Raw genomic sequence first — 26,309 nt, forward strand, 5'->3', positions numbered from 1 at the left:
GTTAGTAGGCCTCATTCACGAAGCCGATCTATAAGTTGGGTATAAGGTTGCGGCCTATAAAATGGCGCTTAATGGGTGTACACTCACACCCACCGCTTGCTTGATTGATGGAGGGTCGTTAGCCGAACGGTTAGGATAGGGCAACCTCATCCTCTCATTAAAAATATAATAAGAAATACAAAGTAACTACACGTTATAAATTTTTTTCCCAATCTTAGTTACTTTAGGAAAAGTGAATTGATGCAATCCCATGAAATTACACTTTGCACCCTTGCTAAGAAGTTAGTGGAGTGTGTGTGGTTTACCGGCACACTAATTGGTTCTAAGCAAAGGTGGCAAAGGGTGATTCATTGTTTATCATAGTTCAATGGAGCGTGTGTGGTTTACCGGCACATCGAATAGGTGATCGTTACAATGAAGGCACCATGTGAATTTGCATGGTAATTCACACCCGCTTTGTGATCCTCGGCATCCCAGTCACAAACAAGAGGGACATATCGAGATTTAAACATGCCATTGAATAGTTCAATGAATCTCATCCGAACCTAGGAATTCTCAATACACTTAGGACTAATAGTCTAGGTTTTGTAATGGAGAATTAGTGAATCATCATTCACTTACCTTCAATTTATTTTCATGTTAGATTACGGCATCCCTTTTCTAATATGTAAATGTTATTGTTGGATCCTAACCCTAATTTTTCTTATTGGGTGATAATTAGGGATTCTTATTCTAATCTAGCTTTGTCCTTTCTATAGATGTCGAACACAAACAACGCTGCTGCGAGTTCTTTCACGTTGATGAGCCTTTGCCAAAAGGTCACCTTCGATGGAACGAACTTTAGCGAATGGATAAGATACATTCGCACCATTGCTCGCTATGAGGATAAGGAGTATGTCCTCGATGAAAAGCTTGAGAAAATCAACCCCGAAATCGCTACTCCCGCTGAAATCACCGCTTTTGAGACTCATGAGCGAGATGCAACGAAGGTACATTGCATCATGATTGCCACCATGAACTCCGAATTCCAAAAGTCCTACGAGGACATGTATCCATACGAGATGCATCAAGACTTGTTGGAGAGATACCACCAAAACGCAAGACAAGAGCGTTATGAGATTTTCACTAACATGATCTCCGCTAAGATGGGTCATGGAGAATCTCTTACCGTGCACCTGCAAAAGATGCAAAGGTATGTCGATCGCCTTCGCAAGTTAAATGTTGACTTTGGGGAAGACTTGGCGATCGACATGGTGCTTCACTCTTTGCCTCCGATGTACAACCAATTTAGGATGACCTACCACATGAACAAAGAGGAGGTCACCCTAAGCAAACTCCAAGGTCTTTTGAGAGTCGCTGAGAGCAACTTCAAAGACAAGTCTGTTGCACCTACTCCCAATCCATCTGCTACTCCTGTCTTGGCAATTGGTCAAGGAAAGGGAAAGAAGAGGAAGGCTTCATCAAAGAACTATCGCAAGGTTAAAGCCCGAGATGGTGCCTCTTCTAGTGGGACCAAAGTTGATCCCTCTAAGCCCTATCCTAACCCGAAGGAAGCAGAGTGCCACCACTGCCACAAGATAGGACATTGGAAGAGAAGCTGCCCAGAATACCTGCAAGCAATCAAAGAAGGAAAGATCAAGCCATCTTTCGCAGGTATATACACAATTAAATCTAACGATTCTAATCATGCTATTTCTTGGGTTCTTGACACCGGTTGTGGTTATCACATTTGTTCAAATGTGCAGGGACTAAGAAGAAGTAGGGATGTGGAGCAAGGAAGGATCAATCTAATCATGGGGAACAGAAGATCGTCGCCTGTTACCAAGATTGGAGTGTATTCTTTAGTGCTTAGGAATAATTTGTGTTTAGATTTGAACAATTGTTGCTATTCGCCAGAAATGGCTAGAAACATCATTTCATTTCATGGTTTATATAGACAAGGATTTAGATTTTCTTTTAATAATGAGAATGGTTCTATTTTGGCTTATCTAAATAGTGTCTTTTACTTTGAAGCTATACCATGTAATGGAATATATGTGTATGAGCTTTATGAGTTGCATGCTTGTACAAATTCCTTACATGTGGATAGAATTGCTTGATTATGTTTAGGTTAGATTTTCCTTTTTTCCGAATGCTACTTGCTTTGTGCTTTGTAGGACTCTGAGTGATGGGAGTTAACCATTAGGTGAATATGTGGAGTTACATGTGATCAATGTTGAATAATCTTAGAGTGTTGGATTTGGCCCTATTGCGCAGCTCTTGTCTAAGTCTAACCGTTGTAGGGATGAGTCCTTTACTCGAAGGATTATCTGAGCCTTGTCAGATGTGATGGTATTCAGGTAGTGTCTAATTGGCATTACGAAGATACCTTCAGTAGCTGAGGACTGGGTTCGGGTTGGAGGTTACCCTAGGGCAAGCCTAGGATGAGATTAGTGCTAAGAGCAATAGTAGTAGTGAAAGGGACTTGGCGGAGTTGAGGCAATTCTTGAGGAAAGTACGGATAGATGTTGATGGTAGTATGGGCCCATACTACTGAAAGCATAGGATCCGTACTCGATTCAAGAAGGGCTGAGATAAAACCAGGAAACATGTAGTGAGTGTATGAGATCCCTCAGTAGTGGTGAGTATTATGATGGTAGTTATGGTATGCTTGCAGCATGGTGATGCTTCGAGGTAGACCAATGAGCAACGCTGGTACAGATGAGGGATCAGGCTCGGCTTCAGGAGCCGAGCAGCTCGAGGAGCAGGTGCGAGAGTTTATTTCAGCTGAGATTGCATACAATATACTAGACCAGTCTCTTTTGATCTTCGGTACAGTCAAGGAGGGGATTGTGGAGCTTTTAGATAGCCACCTCGAGGCCTTCTAGGCCGAGATTGCTACGAGGCGGTTAAGGGTTCCAATGGGGCCCAATGTTTATGGATCTATGGGGACCTTGGAAGGGAGTGTGTTGTTATCAGTTCTTATCATCAGGGATCGGAGGTGGATTACGCACCTTGCCTCCAGGAGAGTCCACTACATGATTGGATCGTTGTGGAGGTTTCGCAAGCAGTATGCGAGAAGTTTCTCGACATTATTAGACATGTTACAGATAGGCTAACCACCAGGTTTCAAGGACAGACAACGACTGTTTAGACGGTTGATGGGGTAGTTGGGGTAACTTGGGAGCGGGAGATTAGATTGGATGGAGAGTTGGGTAATAGGAAGCAGGAACATGATTCGAGTCGACAAACCAAGCAGTTAGGTGCGGCTGCAGCAGGAGTCAAAAACTTGAATGGTCGTGACGGTTGCACAAAGGGAGAAAGGATACTAAAGTATGCTTGTAGCATGTCAAAGTGCAGAAGGTGTGGGTGGAAGGGTCACAATCGCCAAGAATGCATGTTGGAGGTACAGTTGTGACATCGTTGTCATCAGCCTGGTCATATCATGGCGAATTTCCCCTGCATGGTGGTTGGGGTTGCTTAGGATTCATTGCAAGTATCTCTGCAAGAGGTAAAGATCGAGCCACTATAGATCGCTAATATGTAATTTGAACTCTCCTTTCTACAACAATTTATTTGCTATGATACTTCATCGATGGTAGTAATTGTATTTCAGAATATTATGTTTCCTGCTTATGATTAAGTTATATGCCTTTTACATACCTTGGATGTTAGAGTAGTAGTTCGAATATGTTTCCCTTTAGAGCAGGTTTGCAGTCACTATAGCAAGTGTGAAAGAGGCTCGGAAGGTGTTGTATTAGTCTTTCAGAGTGGTTCAGATTTGATATTAGTTAGTTTTGGAGCACTAGCAATAGTAAGTATTGGTTGTCAACAGATTGACCGTTAGATGGAGAGAAGGATTGACAATCCTTTTTCAAGCTATAAGCTATAAGGAGCTAGTGGAATCAATGTGGGGGCAATGACTCAAGTGGTCAGAAGTAGAAGTAAGTGCGAGATTGGATTGGGTTTGCATCATTGTTGAGAAGGAAAGCAGCCCAAGTGGTTGTTTGGATAGAGGAGAACGTGAGTGGGGAATTTGGAAAATTCCCGACATTGAGTTCTTGTATGGACGATTAGTTAATGACTGGTTTGGGAAACCAGACTGGAGGTTTTTCCGTCAGGATGGAAGACGGTCGAGTGGTCGTCTTGATTGAGGATTGGATGTATTGGGAGTTAAAAAAAATCCAACAATTGGTTTATGCTTTTTCCTTGGCTTCGGACAACAGGTTTCAGGAACCAGGATACAACCCTAGTTAAGACTCAATTTCAGTTGAGTGTTAGGTCGAGTGACTATTCGACACAGCATGAGAGTGCTGTAAGTCTGTGGGCGTAGCCATAGCATTCACTAGCATCCAGATAGCATGAGAGTGTTGTAAGTTTGCGGGCGTAGCTGTAGCATTCACTAGCAGCCAGATAGTGTGAGAAAGTGTTGTAAATCTGTGGGTGTAGCCGTAGCATTTATTAGCAGCCAGATAGTGTGAGAAAGTGTTGTAAGTTTGCGGGTGTAGCTGTAGCATTCACTAGCAGCCAGATAGTGTTAGTGTGTTGTAAGTCTGCGGGTGTAGCCATAACATTTACCAGTATGTCAGATAGTATTAGAGTGATGTAAGCCTGCGATGGTGGGCATAGATTTCACAGGTTGGCAAGTAGTATAGGATGATGGCAGATCACGAGGAGAACAATAGTACCCACTGGTTCGGGTGCAGCAACGGGGATACGAAAAACAACGTATTGGATTTTGGGATTACCCAAAGGAATTATATCTTGTTTAGCCAGTGATAAGACTGTAGGGTCACCACTATAGTTATAAGATCAGAGAAGCAAAGGACTGCTTAAGGTAATTATGATATAAGGATACTCCTGGTCAGGTAACCAACACTCTTAGCCTTGGATTTGGTGACGTCATGACATCACATTGAACCCAACCAGTTAGATCAGATGGTTGTTGAGCCATAGTGGCAAGATAATTAGTGCCAACTATTAATGAGACAAGGATTTTGTATAGAATTCGTGTGGGGAAACCATGTGATTTCTCTTGGCTCAGCAGTCGGATAGGATGTCAGCATTCCAGATAAGTTGGAACCAGGGAGCTCCTGGTAGACCTTGGGGAAGCAGTCATGTGGCAGCGTGCTGTTTCAGGTAGTTCAACGTTTTAGGAAGTTCAGTGTTTCAGGTAGTTCAATGTTTCAGACAGTTCAATGTTTCAGACAGTTCAATGTTTCAGGTAGTTCAGTATCTCGGACAATATTAGTGTTTCAAGTTTGCAGGTACAAGCGAAGTGACTGATAGATTTGGAAATGACAAGTCACTCGCAGTGGGATTAAATGATCTCAGAGTAGTTAATTTGAACCTTTTATTCAGCTCTCGTATGAGTCTAACCATTGCAGGGATGAATCTTCTACCCAAAGGATTATTTAAGCCTTCTGTCAAGTATAAGACTCCTGCAACGGGATTATGGTTAAGGACTTTGTTTTCATAGGTTGCATCAAATTCATTAGAGTTAGAAGTTATCTGGTTGAGCAGTTGTTTAACAAGGTTTGAGTATGGTAACATTACAGTGAAGGCGGTCGGTCATAGAGACAGACCATTATGGAACTCATACCTTAGGAATGCTATTGTATTTTTGGGTTTATGGTCGTATTGTTTAGGTCGTCTGATATATTGGGGATTGTAACGAATGATTTCGAGGAGGAAATCTAATTTAAGTAGGGCAGAGTTATAACGTCCTATTTTGAATTGACTCCTAGTCTGAGGCTGTGACCCGGAGGTTGGTCATCATAAGGATTATGGCTTTCTAAAAGGTAAGATCTAGGCCCATTTGGGTGCGAGTGATGTATTAGAAGTGATCCGGATGTTCAGATTGTGTTTTGGAGCCTAGGGGTGTTTCGATAAAGGTCATTTTGGGCTTTTGTGGAAATGGACTTTTGTTTGGAGTATGCTAGGCGTACCAGAATTATGTTGGGCGTACGCTAGTCAGATCAGAACCCTATTTTAGGGTCTTGGTCCCTACTTGGGCTCCTTATCACATAACCTAACCCTAATATCTTCAACCTCCATCCTCTAAACCCTAGAAATCTACCCTTAGCCCTCATTTGAGTGATTTTGGAGCTTGGATGGCCATTAGATTAGTATTTTGGTGTTTTTAAAGAAGAAGGTATTTAGAGAAGAAACAAAAGATTGAAGAGAGCTTGTAGATCCATAGGTTTTACATCATTTCCAGCCTAGTAAAGGTATAAAGTTCTCCTCTTGGTGCTTCTACATCATAGATCTAGGTTCTCATGGATATTATCCGTTTTTGGTTTCAAGAATGGCTTTTTATGGTGCAAATCTGTTTCTGGACTTAGGGTTTCCACCCATGAAGCTATTTGAGTCCCTTGAGCAGTAAAGTTACAATATTTAAGGCCCATTTGCATCCATGCGAAAGATCTAGCCATTTCCATGAAGATAGTTGCTATTTTTACAAGTTTAATCTCATTTGGTGGGGTGCAAGCCACCAAGTGACCAACTTTATGGTTAGGAAGGGTTATTGGACTCAGATCTATAGTTTGGACAGAGTGTCTTAAGGGGTTAAGAGGTTGGAAGAAATTGGCTTAAAAGGAGAGTACGTTGGGCGTATACGTCAGTACGCACAGCGTACAAGCGATGCAAGCTGCACGCGCAACGTATAGAAGAGTACGCTCAGCGCATATTCAGATTCTGGACTTTACATTATTGTGCCTCGATTTGGGACAATCCTTAGGCATAGTAGATGTTAGGCCGTGATTAGCCACCATGAGATAGTTAAGGGCCAATGACTAGTTTGGGCTAGGGTGGAAAGCCCATTTGAGGAGTTGGGCCCAATTTACAAAATTGGGCTATTGGAGGACTTCAATAGGGCTTAGTGAGTTTGGAAAGACTAGAAAGGATTGGGACTCAGTCATGTTACAATTTAGATCAAAGGGGTAAAATAGTCATTTTACCCTTAGATGGATTCTCAGTTTTTGACTAAGTGTTTATTTTGATAATAGTCAGGGAGTCTTTGGAGCAGCTGATAGAGATATCCTCGCCCGAGTTTTCAGCATCCAGTTTGAGAGGTGAATTTTCCTCCAGTAGGAACGGGTCTAAGGCACCAATGCCGATCTGTTTATGTAGCTACAGTATGTCGGACTCCGGTACGATGCCGGGGTTAGCCCGATGCAGCTTATGTTTTCCAGACTTCGGTCTGATGTCGGAGCAGTCCCGAGCAGTAGTTATGGATGCGTGATGTCTTTGTGATTCATGCATGTTATATGCTATCTATTATGTTTTCCGAGCTTCAGTATGATGTTGGGGTAAGCCTAATGTATGTTAGTTTATATGATATGTGTTATGTGTTCCGGGCTTCGGTTCGATGCCAGGGCAAGTCCGATGTATTCTAGTTTATCTGATATATGTTATGTGTTCCGGGGCAAGCCCGATGTATGCTAGTTTGTGTGTTATAAGTTATATGTTTCGGGTTTCGGTTCGATGTCGGGGCAATCCCGATGCAGCTTATGTGATTATGTTGTGTGTTTATGATGTATGTTATGATGTGTATGTGTCAGGGTAATCCTGATGTTGGGGCAAGCCCGATACCGGGGTGAGCTTGATACGCGATGCAGTCCGATGCCGGGGTAAGCCTAATGCCTGACAGGAGTCCAATGTCGTGTAAGCTAATGTTGGGTTCATCCCGATGCAGTTGGGCGGTGTCCCATAGTTGTTTTATGTGTGATATATTATGTGTATGATATGTGGTATTTTGGGGGAGCTTACTAAGCTTCGTGGTTAATATTTTAGTTTTGGTTTCAGGTACTTCAGCTAGCAAAGGGAAGAGCTCAGAATGATCGCATGGCACACACCACAATTTTCTTGGCCTGGGAGTTTACTCTGATATTTTATATGAGATTGTGATATGTTGACAGATTTTATGAGATTTTAAGATACATGGTTTTTGATATTTATGTTTTATTCATGATTTAAAAATGAAATTTTTAGACCGTATTTTTGGGATGTTTGAAGTATACTTGTATTCAGAGCCCTTTAGCCCCAATGTATTTATAGTTATATATCTTTTATGAATTGATATACTGAGTTCACAACACATTTATCATAGTAATCAAAGTAATCAATGTATGACAACACCTGAATTGATATACCGAGTTCACACCCCCAAACCGGGGCAGCGAAAACGTCCGGGGGTGGATGACTTCACGTTAAGTATCACAAGACATGCATCCTAGTAATCAAAGTACAACAACCATTGCATTTAAAAAGTAAAAGTTTTACATGTGTTTTCATTTATTTTATATTGACACCAAAAGATATATATGCAAAAGATAGAAGACACGACTTTGTACTGCTCCTGTCTTCTCAAAATTCCTGGGAAAGTACCTATCTACTGGTTCCCTGAGAATACAAGTATTTTGAAAAGAGAGTATCACCATTTAAGTTGGTGAGTTTATAAGCATGTTTGTAATTGAAAGTCTATCATTTCTTCCTTGAAATCGTAAGTATGTTTTTCCCAGAAAATCTCATATTTTATGTTGTAAATGTTTTGTAGTCTTAATGCCCTAAGACTGAAATATGTAGTTGATATTGTACTCTGTAATAGTATACTATAGTTTTAATTCACATAAAACCATAAAATGTATGTTTTCTCTTTACTAGTACAATATTTTGTAATTGTACTCTTTGAAAACTCTATAAATGTGAGTGTGGCTGGCTCCACCAGTTGTAATTGTAAATTGTAATGTAACACTGTAAATCATGTTATTTTAAAACTAGTACTTTGTATTCGTACTCTTTGGTTTAATTATTTATCCATTAAACATATTGTTTAATATCTTTTTGTGAGTTATTATAACCATACTAACGCTAGCTGGCTTGATATAACGCTTTAAGGGCGTCGGAACTGTAACGGCATTTGTCACTCGTAGGCATACTAGCCTAAATGTAGCGAAAAATATGACTGCGTGGATTGTCAATCTCGTATAGATCTATACACATTTGTCTCGCTCTCTGCCGGGAGATTCTGGTTATAATCATCAAGACTTTAATAGTTTTGCTTAAATGAATAAGCGAATGAACTTTGTCTCACAAAAACCATATTGATGCTTATGTGTATAATAATGAAAAGTTACTTTGTAATAGATAACCTGTAAGCTTTTCTCATAAACTATATCTATCATAGTTTATATGTTTGTTTCCTGTAATGTAATCTAAAGTTTGTAAAATAGTATATTTGAATCATAAACTATACCTATTATAGTTTATATGTGTGTCTCTATATTGTAAGTTGAACTTGAAAAATAGTATGATCGCATGGCACACACCACAATTTTCTTAGCCTGGGAGTTTACTCTGATATTTTATATGAGATTGTGATATGTTGACAGATTTTATGAGATTTTAAGATACACGTTTTATGATATTTATGTTTTATTCATGATTTAAAAACGAAATTTTTAGACCGTATTTTTGGGATGTTTGAAGTATACTTGTATTCAGAGCTCTTTAGCCCCGATGTATTTATAGTTATATATCTTTTATGAATTGATATACTGAGTTCACAACACATTTATTATAGTAATCAAAGTAATCAAAGTATCACAACACATGAATTGATATGCTGAGTTCACACCCCCAAACCGGGGAAGCGGGAACGTCCGGGGGTGGATGACTTCACGTTAAGTATCACAACACATGCATCATAGTAATCAAAGTACAACAACCATTGCATTTAGAAAGTAAAAGTTTTACATGTGTTTTCATTCATTGTATATTGACACCAAAAGAAATATATGCAAAAGATAGAAGACATGACTTTGTACTTCTCCTGTCTTCTCAAAATTCCTGGGAAAGTACCTATCTACTGGTTCCCTGAGAATACAAGTATTTTGAAAAGAGAGTATCACCATTTAAGTTGGTGAGTTTATAAGCATGTTTGTAATTGAAAGTCTATCATTTCTTCCTTGAAATCGTAAGTATGTTTTTCCCAGAAAATCTCATATTTTATGTTGTAAATGTTTTGTAGTCTTAATGCCCTAAGACTGAAATATGTAGTTGATATTGTACTCTGTAATAGTATACTATAGTTTTAATTCACATAAAACCATAAAATGTATGTTTTCTCTTTACTAGTACAGTATTTTGTAATTGTACTCTTTGAAAACTCTATAAATCTGAGTGTGCCTGGCTCCACCAGTTGTAATTGTAAATTGTAATGTTACACTGTAAATCGTGTTATTTTAAAACTAGTACTTTGTATTCGTACTCTTTGGTTTAATTATTTATCCACTAAACATATTGTTTAATATCTTTTTGTGAGTTATTATAACTATACTAAGGCTAGCTGGCCTGATATAACGCTTTGAAGGCGTTGGAACTGTAACGACATTTGTCACTCGTAGGCAAACCAGCCTAACTGTAGCGAACAATATGAGTGCGTGGATTGTCAATCCCGTATAGATCTATACACATTTGTCTCACTCTCTGTTGGGAGATTCTGGTTATAATCATCAGGACTTTAATAGTATTGCTTAAATGTATAAGCGAATGAACTTTGTCTCACAAAAACCATATTGATGCTTATGTGTATAATAATGAAAAGTTACTTTGTAATAGATAACCTGTAAGCTTTTCTCATAAACTATATCTATCATAGTTTATATGTTTGTTTCCTGTAATGTAATCTAAAGTTTGTAAAATAGTATATTTGAATCATAAACTATACCTATTATAGTATTATGTGTGTCTCTATGTTGTAAGTTGAACTTGAAAAATAGTATGTTTGAATCATAAACTATATCTATTATAGTTTATATGTTTGTTTCTGTATTGTAATCATCAACTGAAAACTATTTAAAGACTATTGATTTTTAACACATGAATTTATACTTATATAAAGATAATATTTATAGAATTTTGATTAAACAGACAGTCAAATAAATAATTCTACTCCAAGCCCACAACCAAACAACGAACATGAAATAGAGTCAAATCATCAATTCTAAGTAGGTTGAACCCTAATTATATAACTTATACATACATAAATATATAATTTCATTAGTAGCAACAACTAAATAAATATTGAAAACATTTATATATTAACACACAAATATTTTTGTTTTAAACTTGTATTTCTCCCCCCTAAAACAGTGAAAATTTATGAAAAAGTTGGGGTATGAACTCACTTAATGAGTGGTGAGTCGGACAACATTTTGTTTCTAGGAATGATTTTTCTTGACAAAACCGCGATTTTCTGATGAAAAACTGGGCTTTATATGGGTAGAGTTTCGACTGGAAAAGATTTTTTCTCGAGGACTTCGAGGCTCCTGGCTTTCTTCGGGTGTTAGGGGGTATTCTAGGCTTCAGGGGGTTAAAAGGAGCTTGAAAGGGTGTTCAAGATGAGAGAGAGGTTGAAAAATGTAAACCAAACCCAGAGGCCTCGTATCTTATTTATAGGAGGCTGAGGTCCAGTATTATGCTAAGCGTAATTCCTTGGTATGTTGGGCATACTATTGTGAACCTCAGTATGCTAGGCGTACATCTCGAACGCGGCGCATACTAATTTGATCCTTATATGAACTTCAGACGTGGCGAGGCTACGAGATACGCATCAAGTGGATTACGTTGGGTGTAATCTTTTTGTATGGTGGGCGTAGTGGCTACGTTGCTTTGGACGTGTCGATGATGCTAGATATGTGTTGTATGCGAAGAAGTAGGCGACATAGTCAATTCAAGGCCTAACTTCCTACTACGTTGGGCGTACTCTTGTACGTGTGGCATACTCCTATTTTTCAAACTCTAAAAAATTCATAACTTTCACATATTTTACATTCTTTATATCAACGCGTACGTGAGACCATGCTCTACAACTTTCGTTTAGACTTCGTCGGCTAATTTTGATTTTATTTTTAAAGTTATATTTTTAACGGGCCGGGACAGGAAAAGTCCGTTAAAAATTCATAAATTCTTTATCCGATGTCTGTTTTTTTTTTTCTGTCTTTTTACCGATGGATTTCTTTTGACAAGATGTCCGATTCTCGTTTACATTGTTTTGGCTAAAAGTTGCTCGATCTAAATTTCGAGTTTCGGGCTGCATATTGCTACGTCAAATCTTATAAAATTCATCACTTCTTCATACGAAGTCAGATTTGGAATTTCTTTTTATGCACACTGTTTGTTTTATGTATACTATGAATTTCATTTAGATCATTAAAGCTAAAAAGTATTCTAGTGTAAATTTAGTTTTTACGACACGCAATGTTGTGTGGGTTCTGTTGTGAAACTTTGGAAGACCATAATTTCTTCGTTATAGCTCAAATTTCGGTATTCTGTATAATTCTGAAATCTTTGTCACAACCCCTACAACTTTCCTCATAGATATCGTGTTTAATTAACAATTTATTTTTGAGGATCAAATAAGTAAATGTACATAGTGCTAAAAATTTTCTCTTTATTACTTTAAAAACTAGTTACAAGTTAATCAAAACTATTATATTGATTTATAATATCGAGTCGTTATATTTTAACATAAAACTTATATAAAATACAGATTTATATAGTATATTTATAGTTTAATGCAAAAAATTCACAACTTAATACAAATAGTTTTACAATAATTTAGTATTTCAAAGAAGTCAACAACTCAAACTCTACCACCACATACTGCCACCAATCATCTGTATCAACATAATAGTCATCATCTTTTCTCACTTGATTTGATACTAAATAACTATTTTTTTTACTTGAATACTATATGTGTCCTTTTGATTGTTGGATAATCTTGATGTGTATGGGTTAATATTTAGTATTTGTTTTATTTAGTTTGAATAACGGATAGTAGACTAAGTATTTAGGATACGGACGTGTTATACTTGGTCATTGAATGTGTCCTATTATCTAGGAGTAGTAGCTAGGTTCTAGGTTGTTTTGTTTTACTTCGGATTGGTATATATGTGCAGGCTATTTAAAGCCATTTATTTTCTGAATATAGAGCAGTGAATAACCCACAAAAACTTATGTCGTTCTTCCTATATTTTCCATCCTAAAAAGTCATGCAGTAAAGTGTGTAAACTTGAGGGCCTGTTCCAACATTTGGTATCAGAGCCTAGGGCTCATTTAGAAGAATCAGTTTTGAGAGTCGGTGGCAAGAGAGGAGGAGTAACCCTTGGTTGCAGGGCTGAGAATGAAAGAAGAGGACAGTGGGGTGATTTCATGTTAATCACATGAAGAATTAAAGATTGGTTGCTACAGCAGTGAAGGCTGCTAGAAGGAAAGAAGAAAGAAGAAAGGAGAAAGAAGAAAGAAGAAAGATAGAAAGACAAGAAAGAAAGCAAGAAAGAAAGATAAGCAGCAAAAGTTTGTTGTTTGTTGGCAGGTAAGAAGTAAGCAACAAGACTCGAAGGATGACAGCAAGACCCAAAGAGTTTTTTGCAAGAATGATTGGTGGAAAGTATTGTAACGCCCGTAGATCCGGGCTAGTCAATTTAGAGACAATAGGGGTCGAAAACGACTTTTCGACAAAAGATTATTTAGAATAAATAATCTTAACCAAGTTGTAGAATATGTTACAAGGTTTTCGTACATATAAAGAACGCCGAAATCCGAGTTATAACGAAGAAGTTATGACCCGTTGAAGTTTCGCGACGGAACCGGCACGATACCAGGAAGCGTAAATAGTAATTTACGATAGAGCGATATTTATCCTTAGCGATCTAAACAAAAGTGGTAGAATATGTTAAACTAAGAACATCGATAAAAAGAACTCCAAAATCTGACTTCGTATGAAGAAGTTATGATTTTTCAAAGTTTCGGATTAACAGTGTACAACCCGAAATTCGAATATTAGATAGAGTGATTTTTAGCCGATACGACCTAAACGAGAATCGAAGATCTCGATAAGAGTAGCGTAACGAGAAAAAGATGGGCGAAAACGGATGTCAGATGAAGAAGTTATGAGGATTTAACGGACCAATCCTGTCCTGGTCTGTTAATAATGTAAAATTTAAAATCGAGAGAAAATTAGCCAATGAAGTCTAAACGACAGTTGTAGAGTACGTTCCCACCTTCGTGTGGATATAAAGAACGTTGAAAACGGAGCTCGCATGCAAAAATTACGAATTTTTAAAGTTGAAGCATGAATTTGCGAAATCTGTTGCGAAGCTGATGACGTGGCACGATCCCAGCCGTCGCTTGCGGCCCACGGTCCTCGATTCAGATTGTGACACGCCACCCTCACCCTACGCCCCGCGTACGAGGTTCGGTACGCCCCGCGTACCTCCGGTCTTATCCGGGTCTTCTTCCGAGTGCGAGCCAGCTGTGCAAAGCTGGCAACCATATCCGGAGCTACTCCCCGCGTAGAGCTTTGAACGCCCAGCATAGCGAGGCCCTCGTGGCTATAAAAGGAGGTTGGGGCTGCCTCCATTTTCACACCAAAATCTCCTTCTCTCTCTATTTTCTTTCTCTCTCTAGCTCCCCAAACTACCCTTAAGCCCTAGTTAAACCCCTTAGCTCCCGAGCAAAGCCCCGAGGCTCCCGGAGTCCCGAGAAAAAGGAGTCTTTCGGTTTCAAAACGCTGCTCCAAATAAAGTTCCGGTTTTCGATAAAATTCGTTGTAAGTGAGCTACGCTTACGCAACTTTTAATATAGCTTTCAAATAATTATAGGAATGTTATTAGGTCCTTAAAATAATTATTTGGGCTATTATTATGAGTTATATTGAGTGTTATTAACGCTCATATAATAATAATAATAGTCAGACTAATTAATTTGTCGCGGTTATCATTAGACTAAACCTTAGTGGTATTGGTACTAGGTTTTATCGAAGGAAATTGTTTTGAGAGTATCGAAGCGCTGTCCGAGTGTTGAGTCACCACCTTTCAAGTGAGTGCATAGTTACTTTCATCTTACACATAGATATGAAGTATTTAATATAAATTACGTGTTGTGAGTGCATAATTACTTTCATCTTACACATAGATATGAAGTATTTTATATAAATTACGTGCTATATGTGCATATTATCTGAGTACTTGTTGTCTATGCTAAATGAACGATTTTATACATGTTTTAAATGATTTAAACTGTATATGTATTTTATATCTACGATAATGTTGGGGTAAACATGGGTAGATATAATAGATGGAATATGAGTTGAATGATGAGTTGAGAGGTGTGAGGGTGAGAGGTGGACGATGTGAGAAGCCTTTTTCCCAAATGATGGCCCCGTCATTCAGCAGAGTATGGATGACAACCACAGACTATTCTAGACAGTCCAGTGGAACACTAGCAGACTCGCAATTTGTAGGTGTTGTGAACGATGTGTTCACTCGGTGTACTCTAAACCTTGGTGATCATGCATACTTGATGCCTAAACCTTGGTGATCATGCAGACTTGATGCCTAAACCCTGGTGATCATGCAGACTTGATGCCTAAACCCTGGCGACTATGCAGACTTAGTGCCCGTTGTGTAAACCATGGCAATGATGGACTTTGTGCCGATTCCTTAGGATAATCCTTAGGAATGAATGAACGAGGAATAGCTGATTCTTAGGGTAGATCCTTAAGAGTAAAGAAGATAATGGGGATGGGTAATTGGGTTTAATTGCTTGATTGTTTAAACATAATAATTATATTATTGTGGGTTGAAAACCCTATGTACTCACCAGGTTTCCCAACCTGACCCACTCAGTTTATTTATATCACAAGTGTGGATATGAAGTCACTTTACACTGAGAGATTTAAAGAGTTGTAGATCACTAGTGTAAATAAATGTAAGTTCTGTTTATGCTTATGTTTCTGTATTAACGATGACATCCCAAACGTTTTGAAATGAATAAAATACGTGTCTTAGAAAATGTTTTTAATAACGTATTTATCATATTTCTCTGGGAACAAATTTCGCAACATTTTTATTAAAAGAAGTACTCTGATTTTTATAAAGCATAAACAAAATCAGTCTTCTCTGGCCGTGAAAATGGGGATGTCACAAGAATGTTGCAGGAGTAGAAGTATGGCAGGGGATCAAAAGTAGTTGTGGCTCGTGAGCAAGAGCACCCAGGTTCATACGACTTTCGTAGCAAGAAAGAGAGGTTTGATTACAACTCTATGTAATCAGGTCAAGAGAAATATAGCAAGCAAGCAGGCTGTTGATCAGAAGAAAGATGCAGCAGCAGGAAATTTTTTTTTTTTTTTTTTTTTTTGTATCTTAGCAAGAACCGTGAGCAATAAAGAAAGTAGCACGAAGTAGCAAGAAAAGAAAGGCAAGATATCAAGCAAGAGGGGTTTGTAGCAAGTAGCAAACCTGAAGTCTGTAGCAAGGAGCAGACAATAGCAAGTAGAAAGTTTCATTTGTAGCAAGTAGCAAGCAAGAATGATTGTAGCAAGAAGCAAGAAAGTTTTTGTAACTCGAAGGTTTAGCAAGAGCAAGATTTAAGAACTTTGTGTTCTTAAAGCAAGGAGCAATATTGAATCACAAGGATTCGGTTAGCAAGAGAAATGGGATAAGATCATCAAGATTATGGGGGTGAATGTTGGATAATCTTGATGTGTATGGGTTAATATTTAGTATTTATTTTATTTAGTTTGAATAACGGATAGTAGACTAAGTATTTAGGATACGGACGTGTTATACTTGGTCATTGAATGTGTCCTATTATCTAGGAGTAGTAGCTAGGTTCTAGGTTGTTTTGTTTTACTTCGGATTGGTATGTGCAGGCTATTTAAAGCCATTTATTTTCTGAATATAGAGCAATGAATAACCCACAAAAACTTCTGTCATTCTTCCTATATTTTCCTTCCTGAAAAATCACGCAGTAAAGTGTGTAAACTTGAGGGTCTGTTCTAACATTGATACTTTTTGACATGTATACGACAATCAATTGTGATTTTATGACTACTAACTAGTGATTGTATAACATATTAGTGAATGTGCTTAAACAGTCAACTTATATTTTGTTTATACATGATGTTATATAATTTTTTGTTATATAGTGTTTTGTGTCATGACTCTTATGAGTCGAGTCACAAGTTGGTAACCATGGTCACCGCCACTTGCTGCAACCACCAACAACCATCAAAAAACACCAAGACCCACCTTAGGCCTTGTTTCCCTTTTCCATCTCCGCAAGAACATAAAAAACACACAAGTACCTTCATTACCTTGCCGCCATGGACTTTTCTCTCTCTCTCTCTCTCTCTCTCTTATACTTTCTTTTAATGAAGACCGTTTGGTTCTTGTGATTACAAAATTTTAAACAAAAACAACAATGGAATATATATATAGCTAAATTATAAACATGCTTGCAAAAAGGGAAGAAATTACATATTTTCACCAACTAAGCATGAGAAAACTTAATGATGGCAGAGAATTCCATCACAAAATTCTTATATCATCAATAAATTTGTCCCAAAACATCAAAACATCAACGAGCATTTTGGTGTTTAACGAAAAAATGTACATCAATGTTAAGTTGCAAATAAATTTATTTGCAATATTTAAATAATTAGTGACAATAGAAGTGTTATATTTGTCTTGGGATTCCTTGCCATCACTAATTTCATCCCTAAAAGTTACCAACATGGAAATAGTTTCTAGCAGACGCCATCCATCATTAATCAGTCGATACAACCTTAAACCATATTAACAAACATGGTCTATTGGTTTCCTCTTCTATCCTTGCTCGGACCCTTGGTTTCCTGCTTTAATTAAAGAGTCGAGTTCCTGGCCCTTGGTTTTTCTTCCAACCTTTGAAAAACCTCAAACCATTTTTACTTTTCCACCATCTTTCCTTCCGTAACCATAAGAATCCGTCAACCCATCTATAACATTGACCACTACTAATCGTGTCACCATCTCCACCTCTGCCACACCACACATCCACAACCACAATATGGTTAAGGTAGAGGAACTTGAAGAAGCTATAAGACCTATAGCCTTCATCTTCACCACCGCTTTAAATTATCCACATACACATATACATGAATATGCATATCCACAAACATACATATAATGTACACATACATTCGTGTGTATATATATATATATATATATATATATATATATATATATATATATATATATATATATATATATAGGTTCAGGTTCATTTGAGACCATTCTAATTTTGTAAGACCGTGAGACCATATCTAAAAATAATTTTAAAATGCAAAATAAATGGAAAAATCCAAAAAAAAAAATTTAAATATTATTTTCGGAACTTGAATTAACTAAAAAAAATATAAAAAAAATAAAAAAAATTCCGTTTTTTTTTTAAAAATACGTGAAATATTCTAAATAGAATATTACACTGACATATTCTAAAAAAATAATTTTAAAATGCAAAATAAATGGAAAAATCTAAAAATTCTTTTTTTAAATATTATTTTCGGAACTTGAATTAACTAAAAAAATAAAAAAAATTCTATTTTTTTTTGAAAAATACGTGAAATATTCTAAATACAATATTACACTGTACATATTCTAAAAATAATTTTAAAATGCAAAATAAATAGAAAAATCAAAAAATTCTTTTTTTAAATATTATTTTCGGAACATGAATTAACTAAGAAAAATAAAAAAAAAATTAAAAAATGCATCTCACGGTCTCACAAAATATAGGTGGTCTCAAATGAACCTAACCCTATATATATATATATATATATATATATATATATATATATATATATATATATATATATATATATATATATATATATATATATATATATATATATGCGTATATACACTTGTACACATATACAAATACATATACGTATTTTTATATGTATGTGATATTTTTGTTTATGTACACATATAAATATACATGACAACAAATAACGGATATAATGATACAACTACTACTATTAATAGTAATGATAAAATAATTGAGAGACGGATTAATTATGGATTTGAGTGTTTTTTAAAGCTTATAGTCAATTAGTCATAGCGTGTTACTAGTTTCTAATAATACTTTTGCTGTTAAAAAGAAAAAAAGTTTTTACACCAATTTCTATAAATACAGTAGTTTGCTCCATAGTTAATTAACTTTAACATATAAAATTATTGAGATTAATTAAAACAACATCCTTTTTTACATAATAATTACACAACGAATAAACATAACATATAAACAAGATGATAGCACATGCAACATATATCCGACACATCCAAAATCACTTATTAAATGCCATCCATATATATTGGTGCGATCTAGATTTTGGTTTATTTAATCCTAGATATGGAGACTTCGATTAATTCTTGAGATGATGAGTCTCTATGTCTTTGGTGACCTTTTTGTAAAATTCCATAAGCGTATCCGGATCAGGAACATCAGGACTTAGCTTCTCATACTCCACAGTCCATGTGACAAGGTTGTTTAAACCATGTGTGTCTACATGAACATGTATAACAAAGGTCTTGTATAATTCCAGGAGATCACCTTCAAGTACCTTGAAGGTGACCGACTTTTTGCCTTCATCGATTTCCTTGATTATTGTTTTTGCAACACGGTCTTTTCCATCTACAACAAAATATCATCCGAAACTTTTACTTCAAGTGTTTATGCATGGACAAAGAAATAAGTGTACCCTGATCTACTACATAAAACATCAAATTTGTAGCCAACAGTTCATCATAAAGAATTTTACCATGAAAATAGTTCCAGAAAAGCACAGAGCCCACGGTTCCAACTTCGCCTTCGTGGCTTTGACAGTTTTGGATGGTAGTTGGGGTTATAGTGGGAACTTCATGGGGATTTGCCTTCCATAACTCGTGAAAAACATCACCGTTGGACTTGATCTTAATTTGTAATATTTTAGTAGTTAGGGCCATATTTCTCTAGAACTTGAATGAGAATTGCTATAGCTCACATCGTTACCATATGCATATCTTATATAGATGTCAACAAATATTATCTATCTACTCATAAGATTTTTTAAAATACTGTTTGATCACGTGATTCTTGTTTGCTTGAATGTCTTAATATTCATTTTTCTATTAAAGATCACGAATAAAACAAATACGTTTGGTTAGGATGTCAATAAGATTTGATTAGGTGGTATATATGATTCGTTAGGTGTATATATATATTATTTTTATTATGAAAAGTCGGAAATTGGAATCCATTATTAATTGATGAATTACAATATTAACTATCTAAAACTGTGGAGCGAAGGGAGGCATATAACTATTTATACGACTGTGTAAGCATAGATATGAGATACACTAACATATATTAATTTTTGATTGAACTTACAACAAACTGTATAGTGAGAAATTTCTCCTTAAAATCAAAGGTCAATCGTACAAAGATTCAAATTAGGACTCTTAAGTCCATCCATTCAACCCGCCATTAACTTTTTGCATCGACTCGAAATCAAACAGAACGAAATAACTACAATAGAATAAAAAACTCTTTGTTCAGCATAAAAAACTTCTCCAACTTTTCTTCAACCTCTCGAAGCATATTTGATGCGTTTATATCAATATCCGAATATCATAATTGTATCCACATTGTACTTTATGATAGCCGTAAAGGCATGATAAATAAACTTAGACTTCATTTGGGGATCCAACAACATGGAAAAGTACATGTAATCGTTGAGCTTAATTATTGAACGATCCCGAATACTTGTCAAATTTCTTCCTCATGTCCACACCATTTAAAATCTCTTTTCCCACTCACTACAAGAAAGTACAGCATTACCGGCGACAGGCGTCGTCGCTAAAAGTGCAGCTTGTCGCCGCTAATACTATTAGCGGCGACATGTCGTCGCTAAAACGTCGACGCTGATATTTTGTCGCTATTAATTAAGCTGTCGCCGCTAATGCGTGGCTGTCGTCACTAAAGACTTGTCGCCGCTAATAAGCTCACGTCGCCGCTAAAGACGTGTCGCCGGGAATAACCTATTGTCGCCACTAAAGGCATCGCCGGTATTGGTGTTTTTCTTTTATATATATATATATATATATATATATATATATATATATATATATATATATATATATATATATATATATATATATATATATATATTTCACATTAAAATTTAAAAAAAAAAAAAAAAACTGGTATGATATTAATTAATCTAATCCTATATCATTCCATTCCAAAATATTAATACAATATCCGTTTAAAATTACTCGTCTGATTTAACATATAACAAAATATCAAAAATACTAGTATAAAATACTTGCACAAATAAAACATAAAAAAATCCTACAACTATCTACTCGTCGTCATCGCTCTCCTCGTTTCCTCCGGTTTCATTTCGTTGTGGCAATGAACGAAACCAATCTTCAAGTGCAGCACTACATTCCGGATCTTTTAACAGTTTTTGAAGCATTTCCAACTACAAATAAAACAACATAGTCTTATAAGTTAAAATAGCATTATAACATTCTATATACAAAATATACATTCCACATATTGTGTATAAAACATTATAACATTGTACTATAACTAACAATTACCAAATTTTGAAACTATTACTAAACTAACAATTACCAAAACATTTTAAACAATTACCAAAATTAAATAGTCATGTCACCTGTGATTGTGGTGGTGGCTGTGTCAGTGGTTGTTCCTGATCGTACATCGACACAACCGTAGAAGGTTTACACCCGATGCCTCTGATATGGCCACGTCGAACACCTAATATTTTTTCAAAACAATTTTGTGTATCCTTTGGTGTTAGACCGCTGGCTTCAGAAGATGCTTGAGTTTGTTGACTGATCTCAAAGAGTAAAGCATTCTGTATTTTCAAAAAAGAAATAAATATAATAAAAATTAGATTACTAACTACCCTTTGATGATATAATCACTTATATCATAATAAAAATTAACCACTTACGTATTGTTGCTCGACTGCAGGACTACTAAACACCCCTTGGCGATCAGTATTGGCCTTACGAAATGCTTCGATTCGAGCGATGTCCTATTTAACATTAAAAATTAGATTAATTATAATTTAAATAAACAGTTAAATATATCATAGTTTACTTCTTTGAAACATGCATTGCTATACGAGCACGATCCCCCTCGGTTTACAACTTGTTGTTGTGCACGGACTCCTTTGTTTGACGCCGAACGCTTTAGAAATTCAGGAGTTTGAAAATGCTCGACTGCTTGTGCCCAATTTTCACGTGACATACCATCGGGGGGGGGGGGGGGGTTGGCTAATGCCCTTGGGATATCTGTAAGCCCCCCGACATTCTCAAAATAAGTATGCACTTTATTTTTTCAGCCTCCATAAATTCTTTGCAAGGTCGCATCACTGCTCTGCAACAACTGAGCACGCTCGGGATCCAAGTTAACCTTGTCTAAATCAAACTTATTCTGCAAATACAAAAAAGTTAGTTAGTTAAATACCAATTAGAACTAAACTTAAAATATTGTCCAAGTTACCTTTAAATGAACCACTGTGGCATTCCTTAAAGCGAGGGAAACATTATCCCAACCAGATACGTTCAAAGGGATGTTCATCCATATATACTTTCCAATCTCACGAGTAAACCAATTACCATGGTTCCCGACAGGGGAATATGTCAGCTCCCTATCGAAATCCAAATCTACAGGCTTTCCCTTGTTTGCCCTTATTATCTTTGATAGTTGAATGTTTTTTGCTAGGCCTCTTCTTTTTTTAGGGAGCTCAGCTGAAAAATATAATTAAAAATATTAGTCACGATAGCTTATAATAAATGGATCAAAACATCTAACAAATATATCATAATAAGACTTACCATCATGTTCGTATTGACCACGACCAAAGCCTACGGGAGGTGGTGGATCCCCGGCTCCATCACCTCCATGTCCTAAACCCATAACATCTGCCATCACGTACAAGAGTATCGCCCAACTAAACCCCATATACAGCCTGCAAAATTACAATATGAATAGAATTATAGCAACATATTTTTTTTTCATTTTTTTCAACACATCACATACATAAATACATTTTTTTTTCATTTATTCCACATATTACAAACATAAATACACACGTTATATATACAAATACACATAATCTTGTTTTCTAACATACTCATTATAACATCATACTTTTTTTTCTATTATAGCAACCTAACTTTTTTTGATTTTTTTCATACATACAAATTGCATATATAATTTCAAAACTCATACATTACATATATAAATACATTTTTTTTTCGATTTTTTCTACATATATACATACATAAATACATATATTATATATACAAATACACATAAACATGTTTTCTACATCTAAGTTTCATGTTAAGGCAATGTGGTATAACTTCAATGTAATCTAAACATAAATTTCAACAAAATACATACAATCCAACAAAATTCCCACAAATGTGAACAAAACAAACATAATAATTCAACAATCCAACAAAATGCATAACCAACAAAATACATACAATCCAACAAAATGCATAACCAATTCATATATCAAAACACAAACATAATCACTCAACAAACTTGAAAAATACTCACTATTTATCATCTAAAACAGAAAAATCATAAAGAAGATGAGAAATTTGACCTTGGTTGGGGGCAATTTCGGAGTTTTGGCTAAATGTCGACCTTGGTTGGGGTTGTGGCGGTATTGTGGCTGCCTTGAGGGAAGGAGAAGCTAGCTAGCACCGGTCCAAGAAGCAATGCGTCCACCAAGTTGAAAAATTGCGAGATATTGAAGAAAAAACGAGAGAGAAAGAGTATGGGTAAGCTGTGAATGGCAGAAAGGTAAACTGTGATGGGTATATGCGTTTAGCATTAGCGGCAACGGCTATTAGCGGCAACGTAGGGCAATAGCGGCGACAATAGGGCATTAGCGGCGACACACGGAGGGAAAACTCAACGCGCCTTTCCGCTTTCCTTAAAAACCGTTAGATTGAAAACAAATCGGACGGCTGGAGTGAAAATGACGCGGATCGCTAAATGAAAGCTTTAGCGGCGACACCTTTAGCGGCGACAGCCAGCAATAGCGGCGACACTTAACGCGTCTTTTACGTGTCGCCGCTATTGCTGGCTGTCGCCGCGAAAGGTGTCGCAGCTAATGCTTTCTTTTCTTGTAGTGACTATACCGATATGTTTGTCAACATCTAAAATCTCTCGGAAAAATATGTGAGCCAAAGGTCTCGCAGATGCTAAAACAATATCCTGCTTTTGTTTTAAATTACATTTGCAAATATCAAAATCCGCTTTCTCCGACACTGTAACCAACGTGTATATTCCTTATTTGAAAAAAAAAACATGCAGAAAAACAGCTTTTAAAAATGTTTAAATGCCGTCAAACGTTAAAAAAAGGAAAATACTTTCAAGTTCGTACTTGACAAATGCTTCTCTTAGTTCCAAAGCAAATTTCAACATATCGTATGTTGAATTCCATCTTGTCGGACAATCCCCACATAAAAACTTATTCGTTTCCAATCCAAATAGCTTCATACACTTCTTAAACCAGGAAAATCTTTGTGTCAAGTTTCTTATGTACCTAACAACTTTTTGAACACACAATCCCAACTATAATTTTGTTCTTTTAAGCCATCTCTCACAATAAGATTCAAGATATGTGCAATACATCTCTCACAATAAGATTCAAGATAGGGTAATGTTTTCTTTCATAAACTAGATGTGCCATTTTGTGTTGTATCGGCTTTAAGATTTTTAGAGCAATACTTACATCTTCCATGTCTTTCTTCTTTTCCATATTTCCTAATTTTGTAAATCAAGACAAAATGCCTCCAAGCATCAGAATACGTCTTTGGTTCATTCGATTGTCTTTTTCGCTTGTTAGCAATTTGTACATTATATTCATTGTCAGAATCGTCATTAATATTTATTACTTATTCGTTCAATGTTTCCTCAATAAAATCCTCTTCATCCTAAAAATGAAAATAACAATCAAATGTAATCCATTTTAGGCATTGGTAATAAAAAAATATAACTGGAAATCTATAAACTCAAAAGCTAAGATAGGAGCACTTACCAAAATACCAAATCAAAGAATATAAAAATGTTACGTGGATTTAATACCTAAATTCATTGTAGTCATAAAGGGTAGAAACCAAATCGAAAGCAAAATCAGACTGGAGTGATTAAAAATTATAACACAGATGTAACAATTTTTATTTATTTATTTATTTATTTTTGTCATATCATGTAGACCTCGAGCCGAAAGACAGGGACTGTTGAGCTATTGCCCACTTCCCCTAACCTCATGCTTTACTGTGGTAATAAGATGTTATGTTCAAGTATTAACAACAACAATACCCTAAACCCATACAATGGGAGAAGAAGGAGGAGGTGCATGGTATAGTTCTTACCATAAGGTTGCGTAAGGCCTCAAAATAAACATTAAAAAAAACAAGTAGCCCTTACCATAAGGTTGTAACGATTAAAACGCTTATAGAATAAACATTACATAAATAAGTAGCGCAACATCCCATACATCAAAAATCAATTATTGAGTGTCATGACCTATATTGGTGCAACACATAATTTAATTTTGGAGATGATGGGTCTCTATTTCTTTGGTGACCTCCTTGTAAAATTCCAAAAGCGTATCTGGATCAGGAACATTAGGGTTCAACTTCTCATACTCCACAGTCCATGTGACAAGGTTGTTTGAACCATCGGTATCTACACGAACATGCGTAACAAAGGTCTTATATAATTCCAGGAGATCTCCTTCAAGTGCCTTGAAGGTGACCGACTTTTTTGCCGCATCGAATTCTTGGGTTAGTGTTTTTATAACACGGTCTTTTCCATCTGCAACAATATATTATCCAAAAGAATGTTTTATATGTAGGCAAAGAAATAAGTGTACTATTTTACAACCCATAATATGGAAGTAATGATGCATGTTAGGGAATATATGACAGGTTTACCATGAAAATAGTTCCAGAAGAGAACGGAGCCCATGGTTCCAACTTCACCTTCTTGGGTTTGACAGTTTTGGATGGTAGTTGGTGTCAAAGTGGGAACTTGGTGGGGATTTTTCTTCCATAACTCGAGAAAAACATCACAGCTTGACTTGATCTCAATCTGAATCGTTTTACTACTTACTCCCATATCTCTTTAGAACTTGAATGAGAATTAGTTGCTCACATTGTTGCCATTTATATATAAATGTCGATGTCCTACCTTCCCCATTGTTACCATTTATATATAGATATCGATCTCCTACCTTCCCCACTACCTAATAATTGTCTTAACAATATATATATATATATATATATATATATATATATATATATATATATATATATATATATATATATATATATATATATATATATATATATCCCCATTGTTACCATTTATATATAGATGTCGATCTACTACCTTCC

At 36.1% G+C, this 26,309-nt stretch overlaps 2 protein-coding genes across 2 annotated transcripts; both read right to left on the reverse strand.

The window, feature by feature from the left end:
• Window positions 1-19,017: 19,017 nt before the first annotated feature.
• On the reverse strand, window positions 19,018-19,859 carry LOC145033659 (kirola-like). Its single transcript, XM_078982236.1, has 2 exons — window positions 19,628-19,859; window positions 19,018-19,500 (listed from the first exon to the last, which is right to left on the reverse strand). The coding sequence occupies exons 1-2, from the start codon at window positions 19,809-19,811 to the stop codon at window positions 19,232-19,234; spliced, it is 453 nt and encodes a 150-aa protein (XP_078838362.1). The 5' UTR covers window positions 19,812-19,859; the 3' UTR covers window positions 19,018-19,231.
• A 5,455-nt stretch (window positions 19,860-25,314) lies between these two features.
• On the reverse strand, window positions 25,315-26,086 carry LOC145036514 (kirola-like). Its single transcript, XM_078984972.1, has 2 exons — window positions 25,848-26,086; window positions 25,315-25,728 (listed from the first exon to the last, which is right to left on the reverse strand). Exons 1-2 carry the CDS (start codon window positions 26,029-26,031, stop codon window positions 25,460-25,462), a joined length of 453 nt encoding a protein of 150 aa, XP_078841098.1. The 5' UTR covers window positions 26,032-26,086; the 3' UTR covers window positions 25,315-25,459.
• Window positions 26,087-26,309: the final 223 nt, after the last annotated feature.

Source organism: Lactuca saligna, chromosome 3 (genome assembly GCF_052625555.1).
Source record: "Lactuca saligna cultivar CGN05327 chromosome 3, ASM5262555v1, whole genome shotgun sequence".
Lineage (NCBI taxonomy): Eukaryota > Viridiplantae > Streptophyta > Magnoliopsida > Asterales > Asteraceae > Lactuca > Lactuca saligna.

Coding starts and splice junctions, on each gene's coding strand:
- LOC145033659 (XM_078982236.1), bottom strand. CDS start 19,811: ATGGCCCTAACTACTAAAATATTACAAATTAAGATCAAGTCCAACGGT. Junction 19,501..19,627: donor TTTCTGGAACTATTTTCATG/GTAAAATTCTTT, acceptor ATTTTGTTGTAG/ATGGAAAAGACCGTGTTGCA.
- LOC145036514 (XM_078984972.1), bottom strand. CDS start 26,031: ATGGGAGTAAGTAGTAAAACGATTCAGATTGAGATCAAGTCAAGCTGT. Junction 25,729..25,847: donor CTTCTGGAACTATTTTCATG/GTAAACCTGTCA, acceptor ATATTGTTGCAG/ATGGAAAAGACCGTGTTATA.